Here is a 27964-nt window from a genome sequence, read left to right on the forward strand (position 1 = left end):
GGCTAACAGACACATGAAAAAATGCTCAACATCACTCATCATCAGGGAAATACAAATCAAAACCACAATGAGTTATCACCTCACACCTGTCAGAATGGCTCACATTAACGACTCAGGCGATGACAGATGTTGGTGAGGATGTGGAGAAAGGAGGACTCTTTTGCACTTCTGGTGGGAATGCAAACTGGTGCAGCCCCTCTGGAAAACAGTATGGAGGTTCCACAAAAAATTAGGACTACCCTATGACACAGCAATTGCACTACTAGGTATTTATCCTAAGGATACAGGAGTGCTGTTTTGAAGGGGCACATCCACCCCAATGTTTATAACAGCGCTATAGACAATAGCCAAAGTATGAAAAGAGCCCAAATGTCCATCGATGGATGAATGGATAAGGAAGATGTGGTATATATATACAATGGAGTATTACTCAGCAATCAAAAAGAGTGAAATCTTGCCATTTGCAACTACGTGGATGGAACTAGAGGGTATTAGGCTAAGTGAAATTAGTCAGAGAAAGACAAGTATCATGTGACTTCCCTCATGTGGAATTTAAGATACAAAACAGATGAACATAAGGGAAAGGGAAGCAAAAATAATATAAAAACAGGGAGGGGGACAAAACATAAGTGACTTTTAAATATAGAAAAGAAACTGAGGGTTGCTGGAGGGACTGTGGGAGGGGGGATGGGCTAAATGGACATGGGGCATTGAGGAAGGCACTTGTTGGGAATAACACTGGGTGTTATACATAGGGGATGAAACACTGGATTCTACTTCTGAAATCATTATTGCATTATATGCTAAGTTGGATATAAAGTAAAAAATAAAAATCAATAATAAAAAAAAACTACCCACAAAGGAAAACCCAGGACCAGAGGCTTCACTAGGGAATTCTACCAAATGTTTAAAAAATTAACACCAATCCTTCACAGACTTTTCCAAAAATAGAAGAGGAGGGAACACTCCCCAACTCATACTGTGAGGTCAAGGCCTTGATTCCAAAACTAAAGAAAGACATCACAAAAAAGAAAACTACAGACCAACATTTCTTATGAATATACACAAAAATCCTCAACTAAATATTAGCAAACCAAATCCAGCAACATATACAAAGATTATACACCATGACCAAGTGGGGCTTATTGCAGGATTGCAAGGTTGGAATAACATATGAACATCAATGTAATACACTACAGTAAGAGAATGAAGGACAAAGGTGATAAGATCTTTTAATCTTTCTGATATAGTAAAAGCATTTGACAAATAAAACATGCAAACAACAAGGAAGGGAGGAGAAATTCCTCAACATGATAAAGGGATTTATGAAAAACCCACAGCTAATATATTTAATGGTGAAAGACTGTAACTTTCAGCCTAAGATTAGGAACAAGACTTCTATTTAGCAGTGTACTGGATATTCTAGCCAGGGAAAATAGGGAGAAAAATGAATAAAAATCAATAATGGAAGGGAAGAAGTAAAACTATCTCTTTTTGCAGGTGACATCTGGTGGATAGAAAAGCTTAAGAAATCCCTTATGAAACTACTGGAAACAATGAACAAGTTCAGCAGGGTTGTAGGGTGCCAGAGGAATCTATGAACTTTAATTATATTTCTATACACTGTGAAAAATCTGAAAAGGGAATTGAGAAAACAACTCCACATACAATCACATCAAACATAATAAAATACGAATAAACTAAAGGAGTGTGAGACTTACACGCTTAAAACTACAAACATTGCTTGATGAAAGTAAAATCGAAATAAATGGAAAGACAGCCCACATTAATGAATCAGAAAACTCTTTTATAATCACAGTTACCCCCTGCCCCAATCGTTCCCAATACCTGGCAACCACTCATCTGTTTTCATTCTCTATAATTTTGTTATTTCAAGGATGTTTTATGAATGGAATCATCCAGTATATAATCTTTTAAGATGGGCTTTTCCCACTGGGCATAATGACCTTGAGATATGTCCAAGTTGTGTGTGTATCAACAGATCATTCCTGTTTATCTTGCCTCCTTGTGTAACTCTCGAATATTTTTAGAATTCCACTTTGATCTATCTATGGTATTTTGGGGGTGTACCTCTTTACATAGTTGTTTCTTTTTTTTGTTTGTTTTTAGTGGTTACTCTAAAAAGTCATATTATTTGTAGCTTAGGCAGTTACTGGTGTTGACATTTTACTCTTCTGAGAAAGTATTACAGGTCCCTGAGGTTTTCTTCACTTTCTTCAGTCTCCCAACTGTGTTCAGTTTGGGTGGTTTCTATTCTGTGCTGGGGTTTCCCCATATGGCTGGTGGAAATAGGCATTATTCTTTGCGTTATGTGAGTGCCAAGCGCTATCCCCTGACCTGGAGCACACGCATGTCTCAGTCTAAGGCTTGAGGGGGATCCTCTGGAGATCTTTGGAGCTCTCTCTCTCTCCTTTCCAGTGCCAGTCCTGCAAAGTCTAGCTGTCCTGGTCCCCTGGGATTTCAGCTCTGTCTCTTTGACTAAGGGAGTCCATTCGTGTCCACCTGGCTTCCTTATCCACGGATCAAGGCCTGGAAATACTCTTGAAGCACTGAGCTGGGACAGTCACAGGTTCACTCATTTGTTTCCTGTCTCTTGATCATTGTCCTTTGTTGCCTGATGTTCAGTGTCTTGAACACCTACGTTTTCTATATTTTGTCTGTTTCATATATTTTGTCTGGTTCCTGCTGCTTTATTGTGGCTGGGTACAGGTGTCTCAGTAATTACTTCTTGTTGGAAAGTAGTTTTCCTAAAGGCACATTATGTTAGTACATAATAGTTTTCTCACTTGATTTTAAAATGAATTAACAGCTGGTTAAGAAAATGTTTAATTTTCACTTCCAAGATGGTAAATATTGATAGATGCAGCCCACATAAATCAACTCTCTTCCGTGTCCTCAGTACTTTTTAGGAGTGTAAAAAAAAGACCAAGAAGTTTGAGAATTGCTTACCTAGAGGAGTTTATTTAATCCCCACAAATTTCTTTATGAAGGAGGTACTATTATTATCTGCTCTGTTTTACAGGTAAGCAGACTGAGGCCCAGAGTAGGGAAGCACCTGCCTCGGTGACAGTAAGTGTGAGACTGGATGGTCCGTGCTCTTCAAACCAGCATGCTGCACTGCCCTGAACAGTGTGGGTTTTTCAACTCTTGTCATGTCTGAACTTCACAGAATAAAGGCCCAGCCCCTGGTCTCCCACGTGTGTCCACCTGCTTTTCACCGGGCATAATCCTTGGGCTCTGAGCCTGTTCATATTGCCAACTTGGGGTGTCCCCAGGAGAAAAAACACGTGTGGTGAGTCTCTGCTGTGCCCTCAGGCTTGGACTTCACACTAATGGACCGGAGCCTAATGGACAGATGTGCCAGTGGAATTGTGGCTTGTCTGGGTGGCGCTTCCTCGTCAGAGGCCCAGGGCCTCCCTTTGCACATGCGCATTTGACGAACAACGTCCACTCTGGTCAGAGTCGCTGTGCCTCGGGGCCGCCACATCTGCCTTTCCTGCAGCGAGCCTTGGACTCTTGTGCAGCTACCAGAGTCTGCAATGTGTAACATGAGTTTGAGCACCAGGTGCCTTTGCAAAAAGATTCTGTTTTTAAAAGAATTCTTTCCATCGAGATTTCTTCACATTATGAATTCCCTAGGTGTAAATAAACGTTTTTGTTTGTACAAATTCAGTTCAGGACTGCATGTGGTGAGTAAAATGGCATCTGAGATGTTTTGATCAACAAGAGTGATAATGCATTCACATTCAGGCAGCTCACAAGCGTATGAAACTTACCAAGAATGCTTAAAACGACGTTCATCTAACAAATATTTACTGAGCAACTTCTCTGAGTAGAGCCCTGTTCTGGGTCTGGCGGAAAGAGCAGCGAACAAGGCAAGAGTCTGTCTTGGAGAGTTTACATTCTCCATAGCATATTTATAACACGGTGTATAGCATATTTATAACACGGACGCAGGTTATTTTAAACAACATGGCAATACAGCATAACATCACTGGTTCCAACAAATAGTTGAGTGCCTGCTGTCTATCTAGCCAGGCCTCTGTTGGGTGCCGTGTTGCACAAAGTAAATAGTTTCATGCTCGGGTATAAAATTTGACTGAAAAACAAAACCCGGTTATCCTCATGAAAGCTGGATCTACAAACTGTGCACATAGTGCCTGTGAATGCCAGCCTCTGCCCCCCACGTAGCACGAGTCCGAGGAGACCCTGGGACAGTGTGTACAGCACAGTGTGAAGGATGCCCCGGAGCTGTACAACTGGGCAGCTCTGATAAGTCCTGCACAGCGTGGACGTTTGCCATGAAGAAATGATATGAAATTTCAAGCACAAAAGGATCACAATTGTGCGCACAGTGACTGTGTGCAGATAAGACTGGAATCAGTATTGTTGGCACCCATCTTTGGGGGTGAAGCTCAAGGAAGTTTGCTTCTACCTCTGGGCATTTCCCAATACAATGAAAATTAAAAAAAAAAAACTTGTAAAAAAATGCTTATTTATTTTTGAGAGAGAGAGACAGCGTGAGTGGAGGAGGGGCAGAGAGAGAGGGAGACAGAATCCGAAGCTCCAGGCTCCAGGCTCCGAGCTGTCAGCACAGAGCCCGATGAGGGGCTCGAACTCACAGACCGTGAGATCATGACCTGAGCCGAAGTCTGAGGCTCAACCGACTGGGCCACCTCAGCGCCCCTACAATGAAATTTTTATAGCAAAAGATTAGAAAATAATTAAAATCATATAAATAATCCTGAGATTTCCCTCCTTTCAGGGAAAATAATAACTGGCAAGAAGGTGTCTCAGTAACTGTCCTTGGGTTATTCAAAGTAGTTGCGGGTTTTCTTTTCTCTGTGCCCTTGTAGGGCTTGGTTTTGGTGTGTGTAAGTGCTGTAAACATCAGGCCTCCCTGGGGACTCATGAACTCAGGAGTTTAGTAAATGCTCATTTTAGCAGCTGCCAAATGGATGCCACCCTGGCAGCTGCCTCTTTTCTGGTCTCTGAATGTGGAGGGCAGCTGTGGCTCCTTTGTTCTGCTGGCCCAGCTCCTGGGCCTACGGGGGGGGGAATGGGCTTTCAGTGGCCCGCCCTGCAACCACCTCCCGAGGGAGGCCGGCCTTTCCTTCCTGGCTTCCTCCACCCTCTCCTGACCCCAAGGTGCCTCCGGCCCACCCTCCAGCTCAAGCGGAGCCTCTTGCCTAGGGAGAGGTGACGCTGGAATATCTGGGTACCCGTGGCGGCTGGACACTCCCAGCAGCTGCTACCCAGTCCTTCTCCAAGTGGCTGTGCCAAGCGGGCTGGGCAGCTGCTTTTTTCCGCCAGAGAAGGTGCTGGCAGCGCTCAGGGAAGGAAGCAGCGAAGGAGGTGGAGTGGAGACTCAGCCCCCTGAGGTAGAGACACTGCATGGTGCCTGAGGGGTACTCTTTGCTTTTGAGATGTGTATGGGGCTTGGTCCCTGCCATTCCCTTTATGTCCTTTAAGTGATCATGACAATGTTGCTAATGTTGGGGTGAAGGAACAGCCCCAGGGTGGTCTGCCTCCTGGTTTAGCCTCACACATCCTTACGTGGCATGCAGATGGTGAAAGCCTGCTCACCTTGGCTGGATGCTAGGCCTTCTGTGGATGAGACCAAGTGTGGACAGGTTGGGGTTGGGGATCATGGTGGTGCGGGCACAGCTGATTTTTATTCTGGACAGAGGTTGGAGATGGTTGGTGGGTTGGCTGTCCTAATGGGAAAGAGGAGGCAAAGAGAACCCCATGTGTAGAAGAGAGGTGTCCTTAGGAGCAGAGAGAGGCTGGTGCCCCTGCAGGTGAAAATCTCTGTGATCACAGTGCACAAGTGATTTCTTGTTGGACCATGCAGTGATGGTTTGTGGTGCAAACATGTGGCATTCCTGAATGCTGTTTGGGGTTGTGCAAGGCCACTCTTGTTCCAAGTCTGTGAGTTGCATCAAGCCTGCCCCAGAGCTAAGGTAAGAGAGAACTGGCATTTTCTTTTCAGAGTCCAAGGCCAGCCTGTCTTTGCAAAGGAGTTGTGAAGCTCCGTGGTCCTCTTATACCCCTGGGTAATCCAGACCCTCAAGAAGGGTTCTGTGTTCTCCATAGGCTAAGACAACCTCTGAGTCTCTTTTGTTCTGCAAGCTCTAAAAGAATTGGTGGCTTATGATTCTGCCATAATGGTAATCAGACTTCTTTCACTGAGCTCTGCTTGGGCCAGGAAGAAGGAAGGTCATGTTGGGCTGGTCAGATGATGTGTATAATAGCAGATCACTGTCTGAAGGCATGCTCCCATTTTAAAATAGAAATATTTCATTGTTAAAGCAGCAAATGATCTGCTTTCTGTGGGCGTATAGAGGCGGGTGTGCACCCATTACTCATTTTTGGCCAGGCTCCAGCTAGAGCCTCCAGCTTCTCCTCTGTGCCATCCAGGTGCTTCCCTGTCCTTTCCTGGGGATTGTCACAGGCCACTTCTGGAATACACTTTGGTTCCAGTTATACACTCCTGCTTGACGACAGCCCAGTTTAGCTATCCCCAGTGCCCCGAGGGGGAGATGCCTAAACCAGATTTGGGGGAGAGGCCCTTTGGGCAGAATGGTTAGGGTGCCTCATTTCACATGGGCCATCATTAAATAGGCATGACACAGGTCCTTTGTGCTGGGAAGGTACCCTGGCTCCTTCTGGGACCTGGGCCATGGTGAGAGACCCTGAGACTTCCTCGGGGCTGCAAGGCCCCACCATCACATGGGGGTGGGACTTTGAATCTAGATACAAGTTGAGGCATTTTGGGATCCCCAGTTTCTCTCTGTCCTCATGCCACTAATTAGGCTGGTCTGGTCAGAGGAAGCCCAGCCCCTCCCTTGGCTCCATGAACCCTGAGCCCTACCTTAGCATCCCTGGGCACTGGGCTGGCTCAGGTGTAGCTGTCAGCTAGAGAGGGGCATGAGGGGGAAGCCCCCTGAGTCCCAGAGGGTGTTGTGTCTGTCCTTGCTTAGAAACCCCTACTGTTTAAAAAAAATTTTTTTTAACATTTATTTATTTTTAAGAAGAAGACAGAGCTTGGGGGGGAGGGGCAGAGAGAGAGAGGAAGACACAGAATCCAAAGCAGGCGCCAGGCTCTGAGCTGTCAGCACAGAGCCTGACGCAGGGCTTGAACTCACAGACCATGAGATCATGACCTGAGCCGAAGTCGGCCACTTAGCCGACTGAGCTGACTGAGCCACCCAGGCGCCCCAGAATCCCCCACTGTTCTAAGGGTGGAATCCAAACACTAATGTGGCCCTTGTGCTCTGGCCCCCTGGCCCCTCTCCCTTATTTCCCATGCCTTCTGCCTCTCTGTTCTCCAGAGACACCACCTTCTTTCTGACCTTGAGCTCCCGAGCCCATTCCCACCTCATGGCCACTGCCCTGGCTGCCCCCCCCCCCCCCCCCCCCGCCCACTGGCTCTTTTCCTCATTCAGGTTTTAGCTCCAATGCCACTCCTCAGAAGCTTTCCTTATGCCTCCAACCTAAAGCAGCTCCTCATGTTGTTCTGTTCTTTGCAGCACTGTCCCTGCCTGAAGTCACGTTTATGTTTTATTTACTGTTTGCCCCCCACTGCATGTCCTCTTGTTCACTGCTCTACCCCCAGTGCCTGAATAGCATCATTACTCTGGGATGAATGGGTGTGAGTGAGTGAATATGTGAGTGACCACTGCCAGGCAACTGCAGCTCTTTCCCGCAAATCTGCATGAGGCTGGCACATGGCTCCTTGGAGCCTTCGTATCTTCAGCAGAGCTGACTGATGCCCACAGCTGCCACCAAGCTCCTTCCTGTTGAGCTTGCCCTTGGCCCCAGGATGAGGCATGCTACATGGTCCGGCGAGCAGCAGAGGGCTCTGGTTTGGCTACAGGCACATCTTCCCGTGCTCAGCAACCATGCTAAGGAGGCTTTCAGGCTTTCAGGTAGGCATGGGATCCCCTTGGGGCAGGGAGCAGGTCCCTGTGGTGTTCTCCCTTCTACTTTTCATCCTTTTTGGTTCCCGTAGGACCCCAACATTCAATGAACCATCGAGTCGGGCAGTCCATTTCTGGAGCACAGCCCCTGGCACACCTGTTCCTCTGCATCAGCAATTGTGGAAAGCATTTCTCCTTAAACAGGCAGACGAACCAAGAAGTCATCCATACTTGATGCTTAATCAACCATCAAGTTACAGTAAAACACTATTTATTAGCTAGGACACCACTGCAAAAGAACTAACAAGCGCAAACTGCTCTGGTTTCAAGATACCACCAGCTGCTTAGGAACAGACGCCTTTATCAAGCTCATTTCTGCAGGTGTAACTCTGTGTGTCACTATCGACTCTCCCTTCTGAATTCCACTGTTTATTTGTGCGTTGCTACTTTGCACTGTCATTTCTAGATAGTCTTTATCTGTTGCCAAGCTAGAAGTAATAGGATGTTTGATGTTCGGTAGGGTTAATAGATCAGGCGGCTCGGCCCTGGCCTCACGGTGTGATATTTGGGTTGCTTCCAGTTATATGCTACACTCCACAGCCCAGCTGGAAATATGTGCCTGTAGGTAGAGTGAGTGAGGGTTTTTTTTGTTTATGTAATATTTTTCTCAGAATAGATTCCGCAAATGATTCTGTGTTACAGGGCCACTTTAAAGGGCTCTTCCCTATCTTGTCAGTAGTGCTTCATCATAGAAAGGAGTGCTCAGTTCCCCTCCCCAACTCGGGCATTGGGTTTCTCCATTGTAAGGTACCTTTTGCTAGGTTAGGGGTTACTCACACGCTTGGGTTGAAATGGTTATTTCCCAGGGAGGGCACTGGTCTGGCATCTCAGTATGTAGACTTAGGCTCACGGGTTGAAGGGACGCCCCCCTCCACCTTGGGCTCCCCTGGGGTGGGACGACGTGCACTGGGGGGTCCCCAGGGCCCCCGGGAGGGAGTTGGTGCCCAGAAAGGTCTGTGTGAAGCACGGAAGCGTGAAGGTGACCCCTCTCTTGGACCTGGGGCCGCAACAGGAGCTCGGGGATTGGAGGCAGCGGGGAGGTGGTCCGAGCACCGTCCCTCGGTGTCCCCCAATCCCGGTCGGCCCGCCAGCGTTCGAGTTCTGGGGCGGCCGGGGACAGCGGAGCGGGAGCGCGGCGGGGGGGGGGGGCGTCCCGGCGGGGTTGGGGGGCTCCTTCGCGGTTATTATAACTTCACTCCCTTTAAAAGGAAAACTATGCCGGGAATCCGGGGAGGTGGCGAGCGAAGCCCGGGCGGGGGAGGACGTGACCCGCGCCCGCCGCAGGCCAGGCTCGGGTGTCCCCAGAGCAGGGGCCGCGCCGAGTGGCAGGGGCCGCGCCGAGTGGCAGGGCCCACCCCTCCGCCCCCACTCCCCCCGCTTCCCACCACCCCCTCGCGGGCGGGGCGGACCCCACCCCTGCCCCCCCTCCCCACCTCGCGGGCTGGGCTGCGCGGCGGGCGGAGCCGCTCTTGGCCTTTTTTGGGCGTCTCCCCGCTCGGCTCCCGGGAGGGACCTGCGGGCGGGTGCTCGGCCGGCTGCGGAGGCGGCGGAGGGGGTCCCGAGGCGACCACGGGCTCAACGCGCGCGGCCACAATGACGGGAAGGTAACAGCCCTCCCCTCCCCCACGCCCTTGGGCGGAGGGCGCCACGCGCCAGGAGGGCGCCTGCCTGGGCGGGACTGCGGGACGGGACCCCCGCCCCGACCCCTGCCCCCCCCCCCCCCCACCCGCCCCGGGGAGCCGGCCGATCCACCTGCCGCGCCTCCGGCCCGGCCCCTAGACCAAGGTTGGCTGCCGGGGTAGCGGTGCCCGTCGGGACCGGGGTGTCCGGCCCGGGTAGCGGCGCGCGTCAGGACCGGGGTGTCTGGCCGCAGCAGGTGAAGCTCCCTCCAGCCCCCCTCCCGCCTACCTTGCAAGATGGGCACAGGTTTCCCCTCTCTAGTGGAGAACCAGGGCTCAGAGGGGCCGGGGCACCAACCCGAGGTCACAACCAAAGGGCAGGGCGTTAAAACCCAGACTGTGGCCTCTATCAGCTTCCCGGACCCCCAGCTGTATGATCCTGTGGAGGAGATCTTACCTCTGGGGCCCTTGTCTCCTCCTCTGTAAGCCCAAACGGTGAAAACGGTGACAATGTTAAAAATGATAACGGGTCTGTGTGGGGGTCTGGCTAAACTCTGCCCAAGCATAGGCTGCTCAGGGGTGGGGTGGGGACAAGGCACTCCCCTAGGCCTGGCCCAGGCTGGGCTCCCAGGCCCTGGTGCCATTTCACAGATGAGGTAACTGAGGCCCTAGAGGCTGAGTGACTTAGGAGGCCAGTCACATGTCCACTAGTGTCTGGCCAGTGTTGGCCTCTGCAGTCCTTTCTGGAACATGGCTGGGTATAAGTGCATGACTCAGACTGGGTGGGAGGGGATGGTCTCCGAGGCCCAGCAGCCCCTTTCCAGCCAAGCCCTGGCAGGACGATGTTCTTTGACTTGTGGTTTGTGGGCCGAGAAAACCCTGTGATTTTGCTAGGAAAAAGACCTGGGGAGAAGCCGTACCCAGGAATGGGGAACAGCTACGGAGGGTGGGGTGATGGCCCCAAATCTGGTGTGATGTGCAGAGTGGTCACCCAGCTGGTGGGGATACGCTGGCCCACAGTATTAGGGCAGCTAGGACACCCAAAATGGCAGATGTCTTGTTTCAGATGCACTTTGCTGCCCACTCCATCATGGCCTGAGTCTGTGGACACAGCCAGCCTTCCAGGGCTCACCCCTCCTCATGTGCTCTGGAGCCCCTGCTTTCCCTGCCCGCTTTCTGGTCCCCCACCTGTAAGCTTATGAGGACAAGATGGGACAGAGTGAAACAGGGACAGCATCAGGAGCACAGACCAGCGTTGAGTGGGATGTGTGCGAGGTGGCCCGGGCACAGCAAACACCCTAATAAGGCAGGGCCACACCCCTCCAGTTTTGGCAGCAGCTTTTATCCCAACACCCTGCAGGATCTGAGGCAGATCAGAGACAGAGGCACCTCTGTTCTCTTGGCAGGGCTCCTGTCGCCCCTGAGTCCCTTGAGCCTTCCAGGGAGGGGCTGCCCCCCAGCCCAAGGAAGGCAGGCAGCTTTGGGAGCAGGGCCAGCCCTCCCTGGCTTGCTGCAGGGGTCCGGCAGGTGCCCCGAGCCTGAGAAATGCTGGTCATCAAATGAAACAGGGCCCAGAGTGAACTTTGGAAAACACTGGGTGGAGTTTTTCCTTGTAAAAGTAACATTGCTCATCTCAGGGAGTTAGAAAACCCCCCAGAAACGTTAAAGATAATGGGAACAGAAAAAGAGAAAGAAAACACCCACAGTTCCACTCCTCAGAGATGCCCCTAGAAATATTTTGGTGGCTTGCTTCTTTTCTTGTGGGCTCTTTTCCTGCTCATTTGTTTTTTGCAGCTGTGAGCCGTCTGGGAGCAGAGTTTGCCTGCCACCCGCAGTGCCCAGGCTGGGATTGGCTTGCACCCTCCCCCCCCCCCCCCCCCCGCCCCATGCCGCTCACAGGCATGGGGCCAGGCCAGCTGAGGATGGGACATCCAACCCAGCCATTGGGGTGGGCGATGTTTTTCCCGTCCCAGAAGCTGTGGAGTTTTGCTTTCACTCTGTTGTGTGCCACCTTGACCCATGCATGCCCACTGCCCCCATGAGACCCCAGGGCAATGCCCACGCTGCATCCTGGTTCTCTGCACATCCACCTGCGCTACCTAGAACCAGGCTGACCTGGAAACAACCTTCTCCTTGTACACCTCACGCACCCTGCCAACTGTATAAAGTGCCAGCTTGCCCCAGGACCAGAGTGAGCAAGGCCAGGGGGAGGGCAGGGGAGAGCCAGTGAAGTGGCCCAGAGTGTTGTACACGGCCGTGCACTTTGGAAACATACCTGCGGGTGCTGTGGAGAGAAAGGGCTGCTGAGGAAGAGATTGGGAAGGAGGTCCGCCACAAGGGAGGCTTCTTGTCATTGGCAGCCTTGGGGGTGGAGAAGAGGAGGGGACTCAGGGGTCTGGGAGGTAGAATGGGAGGACCTGACTGAGAGGGTGGAATCCAGGACGATGCCCAGTGGTGGAGCAGGCGTGGGCCCCAAGCTAGTTTGGGCCATGAAGGATTGGAAGAGCTGTGACAAGTCCCTGAGGAAGTGCTGGGAGGAGGTTGGAGAGGAGGGTCTGAAGCCCCAGATTGGGCTGAGCTGGGGCAGAAGGGTAAGGAGGGCCCGGGTGTGGTTGGGGGTGGGCAAGCTGTGGGATGGAAACTCAGCCCTGGTGGGGGCCCAAAGACTCTGGACCTTAAAAACACCCGAATCTTTGTCCCAGCCGGAGGGACCTTTGACATCAGCACTAGTCTACGGTGAAGATGTGAAGGCCCAGGCAGGTCACGCCCCTGCTAAGGGTCCCAGCCTGTCACTGGCCCTCCTCCAAGTGCAGCCTGGGACTGGGCGCTCACAGCTGGTGAGGTCAGTGGCTTGGCCTGCTGTAGGGTGGAGTCCCACCCACCACACGACCCTAGTGTGCTGAGGCCACCAGGTGCCAGCTCCCGAGCTGGGCCTCTGTACAGTGCAGAGCAGGGCTGCTGGATCTGGGTCCCCACATCCACCAGCACCCTTGCCCTCCATGGTGCCCAGTCCCCACTTTCTTCAGGAGCATGCCCAGTGGCCCCCTTGGCGGAAGAGCCTGCCAGCGTGTAGTTAAGATGGCAGCCAGGGCCTGAGCACAGCACGTGGAGCTGTGGGAAGCAGATGATGAGTGCCACGCAGCTGGACCCTGAGACCCAGACCAGGCCAGGCTAGGTAGCACCCAAGACTCCTCAACTCCTCCCTTTCCCTGGACTTCTGGCATTGACTCCGACCCTGCCAGTGCGGTGCGGTGGCGGGGGGGGGGGGGGGTCCAATTTGTAGTGTGTCCATTTCCGTGCTGAAAATACCCCCACTTCGGCTCACTTCAAACTACCAACATGATGTTAACTGGTTCCCAAAATTCCTGAAAATTCAGCAGTCAGCACTTGGGAGCTGCTACAAGATGGCCCGGGCATCCTACTGTGCAGAGGGGCCCGGCTTTGTAGGCACAGGGGCTGTCCCGCGCCTCTCCAGCTACACTGCTTCTCTCTGTTCCATCTGTCAGTGCAGAGTCATACTAAATGTTCCTTAGGTCTTCATTTCCAGGGAGGGTGGGCAGAGGGGGCACCCTAACTCTCCTCCTTGTTCTGTTTATTCAAATCTTCTAAATTCCTGACGGTGAATATTTACTCAATATGGCCTAATAAGATAAACATGTTAATGGGATACTTACCTGAGAGGACAGTGTTTCACTAATATGACACGACCCAATGTATGTATGTAAGTAAAACCAACAATGTGTCCACACTGATGCCTGAGTTTCCAGTTAAGAAAATAAAAGCATTCAAAGTCCGATTTCATGTGGGGTAAGAAGGTTGGAAAACATCACTCATCTGATGCATACCAAGGACTTGGCCTCCCAGTGGGTCAAGGGAGGAGGTGGGGGAGGGAAGCTGGCTGTGGTGGAGAGGCTGTTTGCAGTGGTGTCTCTGGCTGCCCTGGGGATGGCTCTCACAGCTCAGCCACAAGGGGGTGACAGCCCTGCCTCACAACTTGATGGTGGCCTTGGCCTCTGTTGTTTCTCTAGTAAGCTACGTAGCTGCATTCTTCACTACACATGTGCTTTTTAAACATTAAAAAAAATAAATAAACATTAAAAAATGTTTATTTATTTTGAGAGAGAGAGTGTATGAGCAGGAGAGGGGCAAAGAGAGAGAGAGAGAGAGAGGGAGAGAGAGAGAGAGGGAAAGAGAATCCCAAGCAGGCTCTGTGCTGACAGTGCAGAGCCCAATGTAAGGCTTGATCCCATGGACCATGAGATCATGACCTCGATCCCATGAGCCATGAGATAGATCATGACCTGAGCGGAAATCAAGAGTCAGATGCTTAACTGATTGAGACAACCGGGCACCCCTAAACATTTGAGATATAATTCACATACCATAAAATTCACTGTTTTAAGGTGTACGGTTTAGTGGGTTTTAGTGCATTCACCAGTTGTGCAACTATCACCACTAATTCTATAGAACATTTTCATCACCCCCCAAAAGAAACCCCATACCCATGTGCAGTCAGTCCCCATTCTGCCCTCCCCCAGCTCCTGGTAACAATTAATGTGCAGTCTGTCACTATAGATTTGGCTGTTCTGTGTATCTTCTATAAATACAACTCTACATTATATGGGCTTTTTTTTTTTTTTTTTTTTTGACCTGGCTTCTTTCATTTAGCATAATATTTTCAAGGTTCATTTATGTTGTGGTATGAATCAGTACTTCATTCCTTTTTTGGGGGAGAGATGCAAATAATCTTCCATTGCATGGATTTACCGTATTTTGTCTATGTGTTCAGTTGTAGTGGGCATTTGAATTGTTTCCACTTTTTGGCTTTTATGAATAATGCTGCTGTGAATTTTTCTTTTTTTTTTTTAATTTTTTTTTAACGTTTTATTTATTTTTGAGACAGGGAGAGACAGAGCATGAACAGGGGAGAGTCAGAGAGAGGGAGACACAGAATCCGAAACAGGCTCCAGGCTCCGAGCTGTCAGCACAGAGCCCGATGCGGGGCTCGAACTCACAGACCACGAGATCATGACCTGAGCCGAAGTCGGCCGCTCAACCGACTGAGCCACCCAGGCGCCCTGTGAATTTTTCTATCTATATTTTCTACTCACTTGAGCATATACTTAGGAGTGGAATTGCTGGTAATTTTATGTTAAACTTTTTGAGGAATTGCCAAGCTATTTTCAGAGTAACTGCATACTTTTACATTCCTACCAGGAATGTGTGAGGGTTCTAATTTTTTCCACATCCTCACTAACACTTCTTGTTTGTTTTAGTGGGTGTAAAGTGGTATCACTTTTTTGACTTTCATTTTCCTAACAACCTGTCATGTTGAGCATCTTATCGTGTGCTTATTGGCTGCTGGTACATCTTCTTTGGAGAAATGTTTGTTTGGTTTCAGTGCCCATTTTAAAATTGGGTTGTCTTTTTATTGTTGGATTTTAAGAGTTCTTTATGTATTCTGGATGTGAGACACTTACCAGCTGTATGATTTGCAAAATATTTTCTCCTATTCTGTGGATTGTCTTTTAACTTTCTTGATAGTGTTTTTTGATGCACAAAAGTTTAAAATTGTGATGAAGTCCAATTTATCTATTTATTCTTTGATTGCTTGAGTTTTTGGTGTCATATCTAGGGAAGTGTTACCTAATCTAAGATCATGGAGATTTATTCCTATGTTTTCTTCTATGAGTTTATACTTTTAACTCTGACATTTTGATTTTCAATCCATTGTGAGTCAATTTTTATATGTGGCCTGAGATAGGGGTTTGAAACCATTCTTTTGTATGTGGCTGTCCAGTGGTCCTAGCATCATTTGTTGACAAAACTATTATTTTCTCATTGAATTGTCATGGCAGCATTGTCAAAAATCAGTTGATCATGGATATATGGGATTATTTCTGGACTCTCAATACTATTCCACTGATGTATGTGTCTGTCCTTATGCTGGTACCAGACTGTTTAATTATTGCTACTGTAACTCTGTAGTAAGTTTTGAAATTACAAAATGGCCTGCTGACTTTGTTCTTTTTCAAATTATTTTGGTTATTCTGAGTTTCTTCAGTTCTTTATGAATTTTAGGATTGGCTTGCTCATTTCTGTAAAAAAGGCAGTTGGAATTTTTATAGGGTTTGTGTTGTATCTGTAGGTTAATTTGTTGGGGAACGTTATTGTCATCTTAACAATAGCAAGTTTTCCAATCCCTGAACATGGGATGTCTTTCCATTTATTTAGGTCTTCTCTAGTTTCTTTCAACAATGTTTTATAGTTTTCATTGTATAAGTCTTATACTTTGTTGGTTAAATTTATTCCTAGGTATTTTATTCTTTATGATGCTAGTATAAATGGAATTGTTTTATTAATTTCATATTCATATTGCTTATTGCTAGTGGGTTTTGTATATTGGTTTTTTACCTGCAAAGTTGCTGAGTTCATTTACTAGCTGTAATAGTTTTCCTTGGGGTTTAGGGTTTTCTGTGTATAAGAGTATGTGGTAATCAAATAGAGAGTTTTACTTCTTTTCCAATCTGGATACATTTTCTCTCCTTTTATTGCTAATTGTCCTTGCTAGAACCTCTACTGCAGTGTTGAAAAGAAATGTCGAGGCTGGACATCCTTATCTTATTCCTGATCTTAGAGGGAAAGTTCTCAGTCTCTTTCCATTAAGTATGATGTTAGCTCTGGGTTTTTATCAGGTTGAAGAAATACCCTTCTAATCCTAGTTTGTTGAGAGGTGTTTTTTGTTTTTTAATCATGAAAAACATGGATTTTGCCAAGTGCATTTTCAGCATTCATATGATGTATTACATTGATTTTGGATGTTAAACCAACTTTATATCCTGGAATAAATCCCATTTGGTTATGCTATGTAGTACTTTTTATATGGTGCTAGATTCAGTTTTGTTCAGGATGTTTGCATCTCTATTCATAAGTGATATTCATCTGTAGTTTTCTTGTGATATATTTTTCTGATTCAGGGTAATGCTGACTTCACTGAATGAGTAGAGAAGTGTTCCCTCCTGGTAGATTTTTTGAGAAGATTTTGTGAAGGGTTGGTGTTAATGCTACTTAAACACTGGGTAAAATTCACCAATAAAACCATCTGGTCCTGGGTTCATCTTTGTAGGAAGATGTTGATTACAAATCCAGTCTCTTTACTTGTTGTTGGCCTATTTGGATCTTACACTGCTTGTTGATTCAGTTTTGGTAGTTTGTATCTCTCTAGGTATTTGTCTATTTCTGCTAGGTTATTTAATTTGCTGTAATTTAGTTTGCATACAATTGTTCACAGCATTTTCCTTATAGTCCTTTAAGTTTCTCTAACTTTGGTCCCTTCTTTCATTCCTGATTTTAGTCTTTTGGGTGTTCTCTTGTTTTCTTGGTCAGTCTAGCTAAAGGTTTATTAGTTTTGATCTTCTCAACAAACCATTTTTGGTTTTGTTGCTTTTCTCTATTTTTCCTAATCTCTATTTCATTTATTTCTTCTCTAATCTTTATTATTTCCTCTCTAATGCTTGCTTTGCATTTAGTTTATTCTTCTGTTTCTGATTTCTATAAAGCTATTTTATACTATACAAGTATTTAAATTATTATACAACTAATTTTTTTAAGTAGGTTCCACGCCCAGCATCGGCCTTGAACTCAAGACACCAACATCAAGAGTCATATGGTGTATTGACTGAGCCAGCCAAGTGCCCCTATTACACAAGTATAAATAACTACAGTGAAAACTATTCAACTGTGTACAACTATAAATTTTCCTTGAGCACTGCTTGAGCTACATCCCATAAATTTTGGTGTGTTGTGTTTTCATTTCATTCATCTCAATCTTTTCCTAATTCCCTTGTTTTCTTCTTTGACTCAGTGATTCTTTAGGAGTGTGTTGTTTAATTTCCACATATTTGTAAATTTCCTAAATTTCTTTCTATTATTGATTTGTGGTTTTATTCTATTGTGATCTGAGAATATGCTTTTCCCCCCTAATGTTTGTTTATTTTTGAGAGAGAGAGAGAGAGAGAGAGCAAGAGAGCACATGAGCAAGGGAGGGTCAGAGAGAGAGGGAGACACAGAATTCGATGTGGGCTCCAGGCTCTGAGCTATCAGCACAGAGGCCGATGTGGGGCTTGAACCCATGAACCATGAGATCATGACCTGACCAGAAGTCAAGAGTCAGATGCTTAACTGACTGAGCCACCCAGGCACCTCTGGATTGACTGTTTTATCACTATAAAAGGTCCTTTTTTGTTCTTATAACAATTTTTGTCTTAAAGTCTGTTTGGTCTGATGTTAGCTTCTAGCTGTCTGATGTTAGCTTCCCTTTTAGTTGCTATTCGCATGGTATATCTTTTCCATGCTTTTACTTTCAAACTATTTGTTTTTGTCTAAAGTGAATTTCTTGTAGAAATCATATAAGCAGATTTTTTAAAATGCATTTACTGACTTCTGACTTTTAATTGAAGAGTTTAATCCATTTACCTTTAATGTAATTATTTTACATTTACAATTTACTAATTATTTATGTATCTTATGTCTGTTTTGTTTCTTAGTTCCTACACTCTTGCCTTCTTTTGTGTTAAATTATTTCATTATGCTGTTGTCTTTAAATCAGAGGGGAAAAATAGGTTTACAAACAAAAAATACATTTATATTGTCTTTTTATTTTTATCTATATAGTTACTTTTACTATATCAAGGTTAAATATACTTTGCTGCTTTTTATTTCTTCATGTGGATTCAGATTATTGTCTGATGTCTTTTAATTTCATCCTGGAGGACTCTTTTAGTGTTTCTTTTCAACTACGTAATTTCTATTTGGTCCTATTTTATATATTTTCTACATCATTATTGATATTCTCCATTTGGTGAGATATCATTCTCATACTTTCCTTCAGTTTTTTTAGACATGGTTTTCTTTTGTCTTTTGGACATAATTAAAATAACTGATTTAAAGTCCATCTAATAAGTGTAATATTTGGGCTTCCTCATGGAGGGTTTCTATTGATTGCTTTTTTTTTCTGTGTAAGAGTAATACTTTTTTGTTTCTTTGTATGTCTCATAATTTTTTGCTGAGAACTGGACATTTCAAATAATATGTGGCAATTCTGAGATCAAATTCCCCCTCACTCCCCAGAGTATGTTGTTGCTACTTGTTCGTTTGTTTAGTGACTTTTCAGAAATAATTCTGTAAAGTCTATATTTCTGTCATTTGCGACTGCTTAAGTCTCTGCTTGATTAGTTTAATGGTCAGCTAATGATTGGACAACCATTTCCTTGAATGTCTGTCACCAATAAGGGACTCTGCTGAGGGCACTAAGTGTATGTTGCAGCACACCTTAAGCATTCAACCCTGCAGTTTACAGCTCTGCCTTAGCCTTTACTTCCTGATTACACAGAGCCTGAGGGTCAATCAGAAGCAAGAGGTTAGGATCTTCTTGGGTCTTCTCTGAGCATGCGCATAGTCCTGGGCTTTGTGTGGCCTTCTAGATTCCTAGGACTATTTTGGTTCTTTTCAAAGCCCCTAAGGACATGTCATTCCTTAATTTTTTCCTTAAAAATTTTTTTTTATGTTTATTTATTTTTGAGGTTGGGGGAGGGGCAGAGAGAGAGGGAGACACAATCTGAAGCAGGCTCCAGGCTCTGAGTTGTCAGCACAGAGCCCAATGCAGGGCTTGAATCCATGAACTGTGAGATCATGACCTGAGCTGAAGTTGGATGCTTAACCGAGCCACCCAGGCTCCCCTTTAGTTTTTTCTTTTAAGCTTTTTGATTAGTCTATTGTTGCTTCCACTATTATCCATTGCCTATGGCAATGACAGCTGTGATACCATAGGCAGTTACAATAGTAATACATTTGAAAAATACTCCCCAAGAGAGGCTTTTAGCAGTGGGTATGTGTGAGTGAGGTCACATAAAGACAAAACTTTCAAATGGAGTCTTCCAGGGAATGAAAGTTTGAAGGAGCTTCAGTCCTGTCTGCTGCATAATTACTGGGAACGTGGGCTGTTATTTTTTAAGGCAGCAATGGAATTAGGATGTAGGGGTCAGAGGCTAGGATAAGTGAAAATATCACAAAGCTCACTGTTCCTACCAAGATTCAACTGTTTTTCTTTTCTTTCTTTTTTTAATGTTTATTTTTTGAGAGAGAGGGAGAGAGGGTGTGAGCAGGGGAGGGGCAGAGAGAGAGGGAGACACAGAATCTGAAGCAGGCTCCAGGCTCTGAGCTGTCAGCACAGAGCCTGATGCGGGGCTCGAACCCATGGCGCATTAGATCATGACATGGGCTGAAGTCAGACGTTTAACTGACTGAGCCACCCAGGAGTCCCCAGCTGCTTTTCTTGATGAGGTACCCTGGGTTACTGCAAACCTTTGGTTAATTTACAGAGTTCTGAGAAAGTGGATTCTAACAGTTTTTGCTAGTTTTCATTGCTTTTATGGAGGGACAACATTTTAAAGGCTCTTACTCTGCCATTTATGCTGACATCATTCTTTACTATGTCTTTGCAACTTTGTCCTCTAGAGCCAGAGTGCTGGCTGGAGACACAGCATGGCTCCGACGCCTAGTTCTGCAAGACAGGTTGCAGAACTGGGGGTGGGGTGGGGGCACAAGGCTGTGCACAGATTTGGGATTTGGGTTCAATCAGACTCTAATTTCCTTTCTCAATTTCTAGCCCCTGGTACTTCCTTTTACAGTAAATATTTGTTGAATTGATCGGTGCTTGGTCACCTTGGACTTGAACTTTATTTACAAATTGTGATGTACAAAATGCTTGTGGCTATAGCCACCTTCCCAGGTCTATCTGCAATTGTGGAAACCATAAATAAATAATCCCTCCTTAAATGGAACTCTGACTCTGGGTAAGTTCTGGGTTCCAGAGTTGAGGATTTCCCCATGGGAGGGGCTGAGTAGGACTGGTACAAGGTACCTAGGCCCTTGGGCATTGACTTAAAGGTGCTACAACAAAACTTTCTAATAAGATTTCCTAAGCATTCAGCTATCTCCATCAGAGAAAAGAGTGGGAGGTGATCTTTGTACCTGTTGGCTTCTCCAAGCTCAGCCTCTCTCTATGCCCTTTTGCCTCTGTGGCCACCTTTAAAAACATATTTGTTGAATTGATCAGGGCTTGGTACTTTTGGAATTGACCTGCATTGACAAGTTATATTGCGCACAACGCCTGTAGTTATCTGGCTGTGTTTTAGAGCTGCCCCCCAGGGTGGTTAATGAATTTGGATTTGCTGGATGAGGTATGCTTCTCGGTATGTGGGCCTGGCATCTGAGTGCCATGGATCCCCTCCAAAGTTTTCCCTCCACCCCAGTGTTGGAGGACCAGTACCCTGCCCTGCTGTTCAGAATGATAGCTACTGTTTTTTGGGAAGGTGGAGGCCAATGCTGCTTGTGCTTTCTGACCTTACTTAGAAAGGTGTTTCAGGGAAATGGAATCGGTGTTAAAGATCTCCAGGAGTGCTACGGATCCTTATTTTACTGCTGACCATAGTGCCTGCTCCACTAGCAGCAGCCACAGTTCTGCCGCTGACCTTGGGTGTTTGCACTTGGATCACAATAACCCTGCTGATCTCCTTAGGTAAAAAAGCATGGAAATAGTGCCTTCCTACCGGTCTTCTATCAGATTCTGCTGCTTCTGTTTTCTCTAGCAAGTTAGGGGATAACCTTTTCACTGAGCTTTCACAGCATGGACCTCTTTTGGGTGCTTGGCAATTTGTTGGTCAGATCCAGGGGACTGAGGCTGCCCTGATCTGGGTCTCCAGGCGGCATTTGTGGCACAGGATCTCAGGGAAGGAAACAAGGTCGAATGTGGGCATGTATGGGGCTTCCTCCAGGATTCCTAAGCCAGATCAGTCCCATATTGCCTTCCGGAGCTAAGGGGCCATCGTCAGGACGTCAGGGGGCTTGGGGTTCCCTCTCAGGCTCCCAGCAGCCTGGGACCTCCAGGCACCCTGCCTTCCCACCATGGACCTCACCTTAGTGCTGTCTGGGACCTTCCCAGCGAGTCCCCTCCCCAGTCTGGACCCAGCCCTGCCACCTCAGCTTTCACTGTGCTGCCCCCGCTGCACGAACAATATCCTTTCTATTTGGACTTGACTCTGCTGCCCTTTGGAGATCGCAGTGTGTAACGTGAGCTCCTGTCCAGAGGGGGTGGGGGGAGAGGCGCCCCCTGCACGCTGGCCTGTCCCATCGCGGTCGCCGTGTCTGGCCTGCCGCTGCCGCCACCGCCACTGCCACCCGCCCCCGAGGCCGGGGTGGTCTCTGGGCCGTCGGAGCAGGGCCGCCCCAAGACGGGAGCAGAAGGAGGAGGCCCGCGCCATGGCAGCCCGGCTGGGCGCGCTCGCCGCGTCGGGGCTCTACCGGCGGCGCCAACACCGGCAGAGCCCGCCGCCCGCTGCGCTCGGGTAGGTGGCCTGGGCCGGGGCGGGGTTGGCGGGGACAATGGCCGGAAAGCTGCCGCTGCCGGCCTTTCCCCGACACCCGCTTGGCCCTTCCGACGGCAAGAGCCCAGCAGTCCAGGGCGTGGGGACAGCGCCTGCGTTGGCGATAAGATTGGGGGGAGGGCGCATCTGTGATCAACAAGCCTGGGGGGGACGCTGAGAATGGGGTGTTGAATTGTCCTGCGGAGCTCCCATGACTGCTTTCAGACTGGGGTTGTTTTGTTGCTACTTTGTAGATGAATGAACGGAGTGGTCAAGGAACCTGCTGGACTTCGCCCACCCAAATGGCTAAGCTGTGATTTGCAGCCAGTTTGGACCAACTCTAAAACCTGAGCTGCTGTCTCTCATGGAGAATTGCCAGTGTAGACAATGAAAGCCTCCTTTTGGGCAGGGAGGGCAGCCTGTGGCGCTCAGGGTGGACCCTCAGGGCATCTCAGAGGATGAGTTAACCTGGGGTGGGGAGGGTCTGAGGGGGCACGTAGATGGTGGTGGAACCACTAGTGTGGGTGTCTGGGGCTGGGGGCTGGGCCCCAGGGACCATCCGGGTGGAGACTTCTAGTAGAAAGTTGGGGAGAGAGTGATGAGGACTGTGAACTTGGGGTATTGGCAGGAAAGTGGCAGGTGCGAGCCTTAGAGGAAGAGGTGGGGGAGGAACAGTGGGAGAGGACCCTGAGGTTGGGAGAAGGGGGTGGGGAGTGAGGGAAGAGACAGGGAGCAGCAGTCACAGAGGTAGGGATATCTGAGGACCCAGGAAAGGAAGGACGTCCAGGGGCTAATGCTACATGGAATGCTCTGAGCTCACTGCATTCCCATAGTCCGGGCAGCCCTCCTGAGGGGTAATTAGGACTGAGCCACCAAAGACGTCTGGGGCTAAGGACAGAGCAAGGGGTGGGGCACTGGGTAGGGGGAGGGGCCATAGCTGCAGAGGGGCCCCTATTGCACTGCTGGGATTTCGGGCCCCTTAGATGCCAGGACACGGGGACTGGACAAGACCGTTGCTTCGGTGGGGTACCCAAGGCTCAGGATGCCAGGAAACTCACCCAAGTGTGGCAGTGCTGGAATAGGAACCCTCACTGCTGGGCCTCCGGTGTCCTTGGACATGGGTGGAGTGAGAGGTGGTGCAGGGAATGGCTATCAGGGCACTGGTGGGTCATAGGCCCTGTTGGAGCGAGGTCCACAGTGTACACACACAGCACAAGAACAAGGCCAACGTGCAAGGAGGGCACATGGGTGTGATCATGGACACCAGGCCTTGGGAAAGCCCCATGCATGCAGGCACATATGTTTATTTGCTCCTCGTCTTTACTTTTCTGTGAACTTCTGGCTCGTGCCCTTCCTCACCTCTGTTGTCAGTGTGACAGTTCTAAAGCCCATCTGCTTAAAAGTAAATGAAGCTGCTAGAGCCAACAGGTACCACTGGGGCTTCAGGAAATGCCATGTAATCTCCCGCAGTCTCCAAACATATTGGGAATGTGTTTCTGATGGTGGAAATGCCTTGTGTGCAGCAGCCTAAGGCAGCAGTTAGTTTTCCAGCCTTCCCAAGGCTGAGTGTGGAACTGGCTTTGTGTAAATTCCTGTTTACTGTGTGTAGCCAGGTGACCCCAGCTGCTGGCTTCTGACTGGCCTCTCGGGGGAGTGGCAGGGAGGGGGTCCAGGCAGTGCCGGGGGCACCTTCCACTCGAGCTTCAGACATCATGTTGCAGTGGGATCCCCCTTCTCTCCCTGCACCTGGAGAAGGGCCTGGGCACAGAACAGGTGCTCAGTAAGGATCTGTTGGATGAAGGGGGTGGGGGGGGGGAAAGGATGCCACTAGCTGCCGATGACGGAGCAGTTATGGGCTGTGCTGCAAGTGTCACCTCACTTAGCCCTCCCAACCTCCCCCGGAGGTTGCTGTTGCTAGCCCATTTTACAGATGCGGAAGCCCAGGCTCAGAGAGCACTTTGCTGCGGACCACGTAGCCAGGGAGCACCTGAGCAGGGATTGCAGCCTGGTCTGCCTGGCTGTAGAACACACGCTGAGGCTGACGTGGCCTCAGTAATACTGACTCATTCTCCTCCCGGCCCCTGCCTGTTCCCAGGCTCTCACTGTCTTTCTAGGCTCAGATGGGTGGGAGGCTGGAGTGGGGCAAAGTCTAGGGTTGTTAAAAAACCAGAGTTTTGAAAGGCTGTGCCTAGATAATGCCACCAGGAGCTGAGGGGACAGGAGAGAACATGGTCTAATCCTGTGTGACCCTCAGGAGGTTACTGACCCTCTCTGTACTTCAGTTACCTTATCTGGAACCAGCAACCTCTCCTCACAGGAAGCTGGCACAGAGAGGGCTCCCCCCACCCCACCCCACCCCAGGCTAATAGTCATTGTAAGTCTCAGTGACATCTTGTCACTCAGTGACATCTTGCACAGGCCCACAAATTGACTTGTGTTGGGCTGTCAAGATTGAGAAAGTTTTGGGGGTGCTGGGAAGGGCCGGAGAAGAGGTCCACGATGGTGCACTCTTGTACACCATGGCATGCTGGCCATGCCCTCAGCAGCGTGAGTGCTGTCCAGCTGGGGCAGGATGGTGGTGTCTCCTTGGAGGGTAACTGGGTAGACTTTGTGCTCCCCATTCTTGGCTGGAATGTGTGAAGGAGGACATGGAATGTCCGTGTGTGCCACCCTTTGCCCTCTTGCAGGGAGTGCAGGCAGGCTGCAGGCCTTCCCCAGGACTGGGTGGGGGAGGAGGTGCTCTGGAAGGCTCCCAGAGTTGCTGGGAAACAACAGCTCTCTTTATCCAGCGCTTGGCCTTCCCGGCCCTGTGCTCCACACACTGTATGCCAGTGAGTTCTTCACTCCAGCTCCGTGGGGTGGTAACTGTTACTCTGACACACCTCTTTGCAGATGAGGAAATGAGGCCCAGAGAAGCTGGTACCGTTTTCCAGCCCCTCCCGCTGGTGTCTGGGGCTATCAGGATTCAAATGTGGAGGGGTGAGCCCAGAGCCCCCTCCTGTGTCCTCGCCTCCTGCAGGAGACAGCTGGCATTTCTCTGATGGTGACATGGTTCAGTTGTTGGGCACATTTGCATGTCTGTTCATTCCTCTGTCTTAGGCCAGTGGGTTGGAGTGTTGTCTGTGGTCCCGAGCAGGGTGGCATGGGGACACAGTCGCAGGAGTGCTTTGGGGGTGCTACTGCCCCCAAGACTTGGGCTGGGGCAGCCAGTGGGTGTGAGAGGGAGGTGGTCACCCCCACATCCCACCTTCCTATGCCAGGGCTTGTGCGAGGTATATATGTAGGGGACAGATGGCAAAATCCTCGGCCTCAGGCACCTAGGGACCCAGCCAGGGAACCAGCCGTAGCCCAGTTAAAGACCAGCCGCTCTGGTTAGGGGACCTCGTGAGGATGAACAGGAAGGCAGGTTGTGGCGGCTGCTGTGGGGGTGGTGTCTGTTAGCGTCCTGGTCAGAAACATAGTTACAGTGAAACAGAATGGCAGAGGAGAGTTTAACAGAGGGTCTACTTATGAGAGCAGAATGGTGGAAGGCTGGTAAAGTGTCTGGTCTAGCGGCAGGCGACTGGGGGTGGGATTGGGTCCCTGAAGGTCAGAGGGCAAGGGGCTTTGGGAGGCGCTGGGGCTCTGCAGGCGCTCACTTAGTTAGGGCCCAGAGCTCTGGATTTAAGCAGCAATCCCAAAGCCTGGGCCTGGACTTGAATCCTTGTTTTGGCTTCATTTTCTGGGTCCTTTGGGGAATTCCAGAGCCAGAGTCACAGGATTTCCTGTTGTTTCTCACTTCTCCAAGACCAGCAAGGTCTTGTACACAGCCCGGAGTTGGAACTTCCCCCCCGCCCCGCCACCTTGGGTGTGTGCTGTGGGAGGACAAGGCCGCTAGGGTTACAATGTTTTCTAGCGGGAAGCCATGCCTGTGTTGAAGAAGTCCAGCCCAGCCCTCCATGGCGGCTTAGGCAGTTGGCCCTCTGCTGTCTGGCCCACATCATGGAGACCAGCAGGGGGTTGGGGACGGTGCAGGGTGTGTGTTGGGGGCAGAGTGGCTGCTGCACAAAGACCTTCTCTTGCATCGTGAGCTCTGCCCGACTCTTCCTGCCACTGTCCTGCTTCCTTGCCCCTGTGGCCAGTACATGGACAAAGAATGTGGCTTTGGTCCCCAAAACACACCTGAGGGCAGGCTAAGTCCTAAGAATCCGGGGTGCCTGTCAAGGCTTATGGAAGAGTCTTCTGGCCCTTCCCCTGCTATGTGGGGTCCCCAAGCTGAGCAGGCAGGAAGTCCTGTCTGGGGGCCCCAGCCCAGCTTCCAGCCTGTGTGCCAACAGTCCCCGTTAGACCCACTGTTCACAGCCCACACCCAGAGTCCTGACAGGCAGAGCCCTCTCCCACCACCTCCTGGGCTCATCCCAGTTAGGGAGCCTTCCTCCCTATGATTGATACCTGAATGCCCCAGCAAGAGCTTCACTCACTCGAGAATTCTTCTCGTAGTGCTGTGGCAGCAAGACGGGGGTGGGATTCGTACCCTGGGAGGCAGTACAGGCTGGAAAGATATTCTCAAGAGCATTCAGGTTGTGTCTGACCACTCTCTGTGTCTACTTGACATTGTCAGCTGGTTATCTCTTTCCCTGCTGAGCCTGACTGTCCTGCTTTGGCTAGATATCCAGGCAGCCACCGCCAATCTGTCAGAGTTGACGCTTGAAACAAAACCTATTTGCTACCCTTATAGCAAAAGTTATGGGCATCAAGGTATTGGAAGGTCGAAGAGGTTGTCAGTCTGACACAGTTCCTCCTGGCCACACCTCTGGACCCCTCAGCATACAGTTTGGATTCTACTCCTCCCAGAAGGAAGCAAGCCTGCCACTTACCCCAGGGAAGCCCACCACAGTTGAGGACATTTGCTCCCCAACCTGCTTGTATCCCAAACATTCACATTTTCACTTTCCCCGGGGCAGGGTGATTACATGTTTTTTGGGGCAGGTGATTTGCAACTAACTCCTGGTGTGGAAGAAAGAGCCATTGCAGTCCAACCAATCTGGGTTCAAATCTGGACTTCGTCATCTGCTGTGTGAGCTTGTGCAAGTTACTTAACCTCGCTGAACCTTAGGTCTCTCATCTGGAGGGCAGTGTTGCCTCAGGGATTAAATAAGGGGCATAAAGAGCCACTGATTTAGGCCTAGGTGAAGTTCTATGAGAGGCTCTGTTTCCCTGAGAAGAGGTGATAGGAGACACAGGAGGGAACCGAGGTGGCCACTGACACCTGGGCCAGCAGGATGCAGACCAAGCAGCCTGGGAACCAAGCAGAGACGTTGGAACCATGCACTGTCCTTTGTGTGGGCTTCCTATGGGCCAGGCATGTGGCTGAGTGCTTCCATGTGTCCCTGATCTCACTGACCCCTAACCCCTCTTATGGACTTTCCATGGCTGGGAGTCTGGACTCCGAGAGTGGGGTACAGCCCAGGCCACAGTGAGAGCACTTGTCTTGAGCCCTCACTGCTCTGACCAGTGTGGGCATGGCTGTGGCCCAGCTGTGTCTGACACTACATGGAAGTCCGTGGGGGTGGCAGGGCATGGCAGAAAGATGGGGGCTTTGGAGTCTGGAGGGGTGCTGGTTTCTAATCTGGGCTTTGCCTCCGCCCACTGTGGCCTTTGGGAAGGGCACTCACTCCCCTCAGGACTTGGCTTGTCCATCTATAGAATGGAGATGCGGCGTGGGCCTTGTACGGTTGTCATCCAGGAATGTGTGCCGTAGCCCCTGGCATGCACTGGCACTTAGGGGGCCCATGGGACACAATAGCTCCAGCAGATGTGTGGGCAGGTGTGCGGGCTGATGTGAGCCAGTGTCAGGCAGCCGGGCTGAGCCTCCACGGTGCCAACACTGCCATCAGTGTGAGGATAGCTGTTCCCCCCCACCCCCCTCCCCGGGAAGGTG

The 27964-nt window shown here is 49.3% G+C and overlaps 1 protein-coding gene across 5 annotated transcripts in view; it reads left to right on the forward strand.

Annotated features, from left to right (window-relative positions):
* The first annotated feature begins 5232 nt into the window (after positions 1-5232).
* The window catches only part of LIMS2 (LIM zinc finger domain containing 2), a 43109-nt gene continuing 20377 nt past the window's right edge, over positions 5233-27964 (forward strand). For 2 of the 5 annotated variants that reach the window (XM_023259204.2, XM_023259206.2), the window contains exon 1: positions 9445-9607. In XM_023259204.2, the coding sequence (XP_023114972.1) occupies positions 9597-9607 (11 nt within the window). In that variant the 5' untranslated portion in view covers positions 9445-9596. Of the gene's footprint in view, positions 5403-9444; positions 9608-20941; positions 21201-21707; positions 22027-27964 lie in introns of those variants that run through there. The other 3 variants (XM_045033567.1, XM_045033566.1, XM_023259205.2) reach the window with 3 other exon arrangements.

Source organism: Felis catus, chromosome C1, assembly GCF_018350175.1.
Source record: "Felis catus isolate Fca126 chromosome C1, F.catus_Fca126_mat1.0, whole genome shotgun sequence".
NCBI lineage: Eukaryota > Metazoa > Chordata > Mammalia > Carnivora > Felidae > Felis > Felis catus.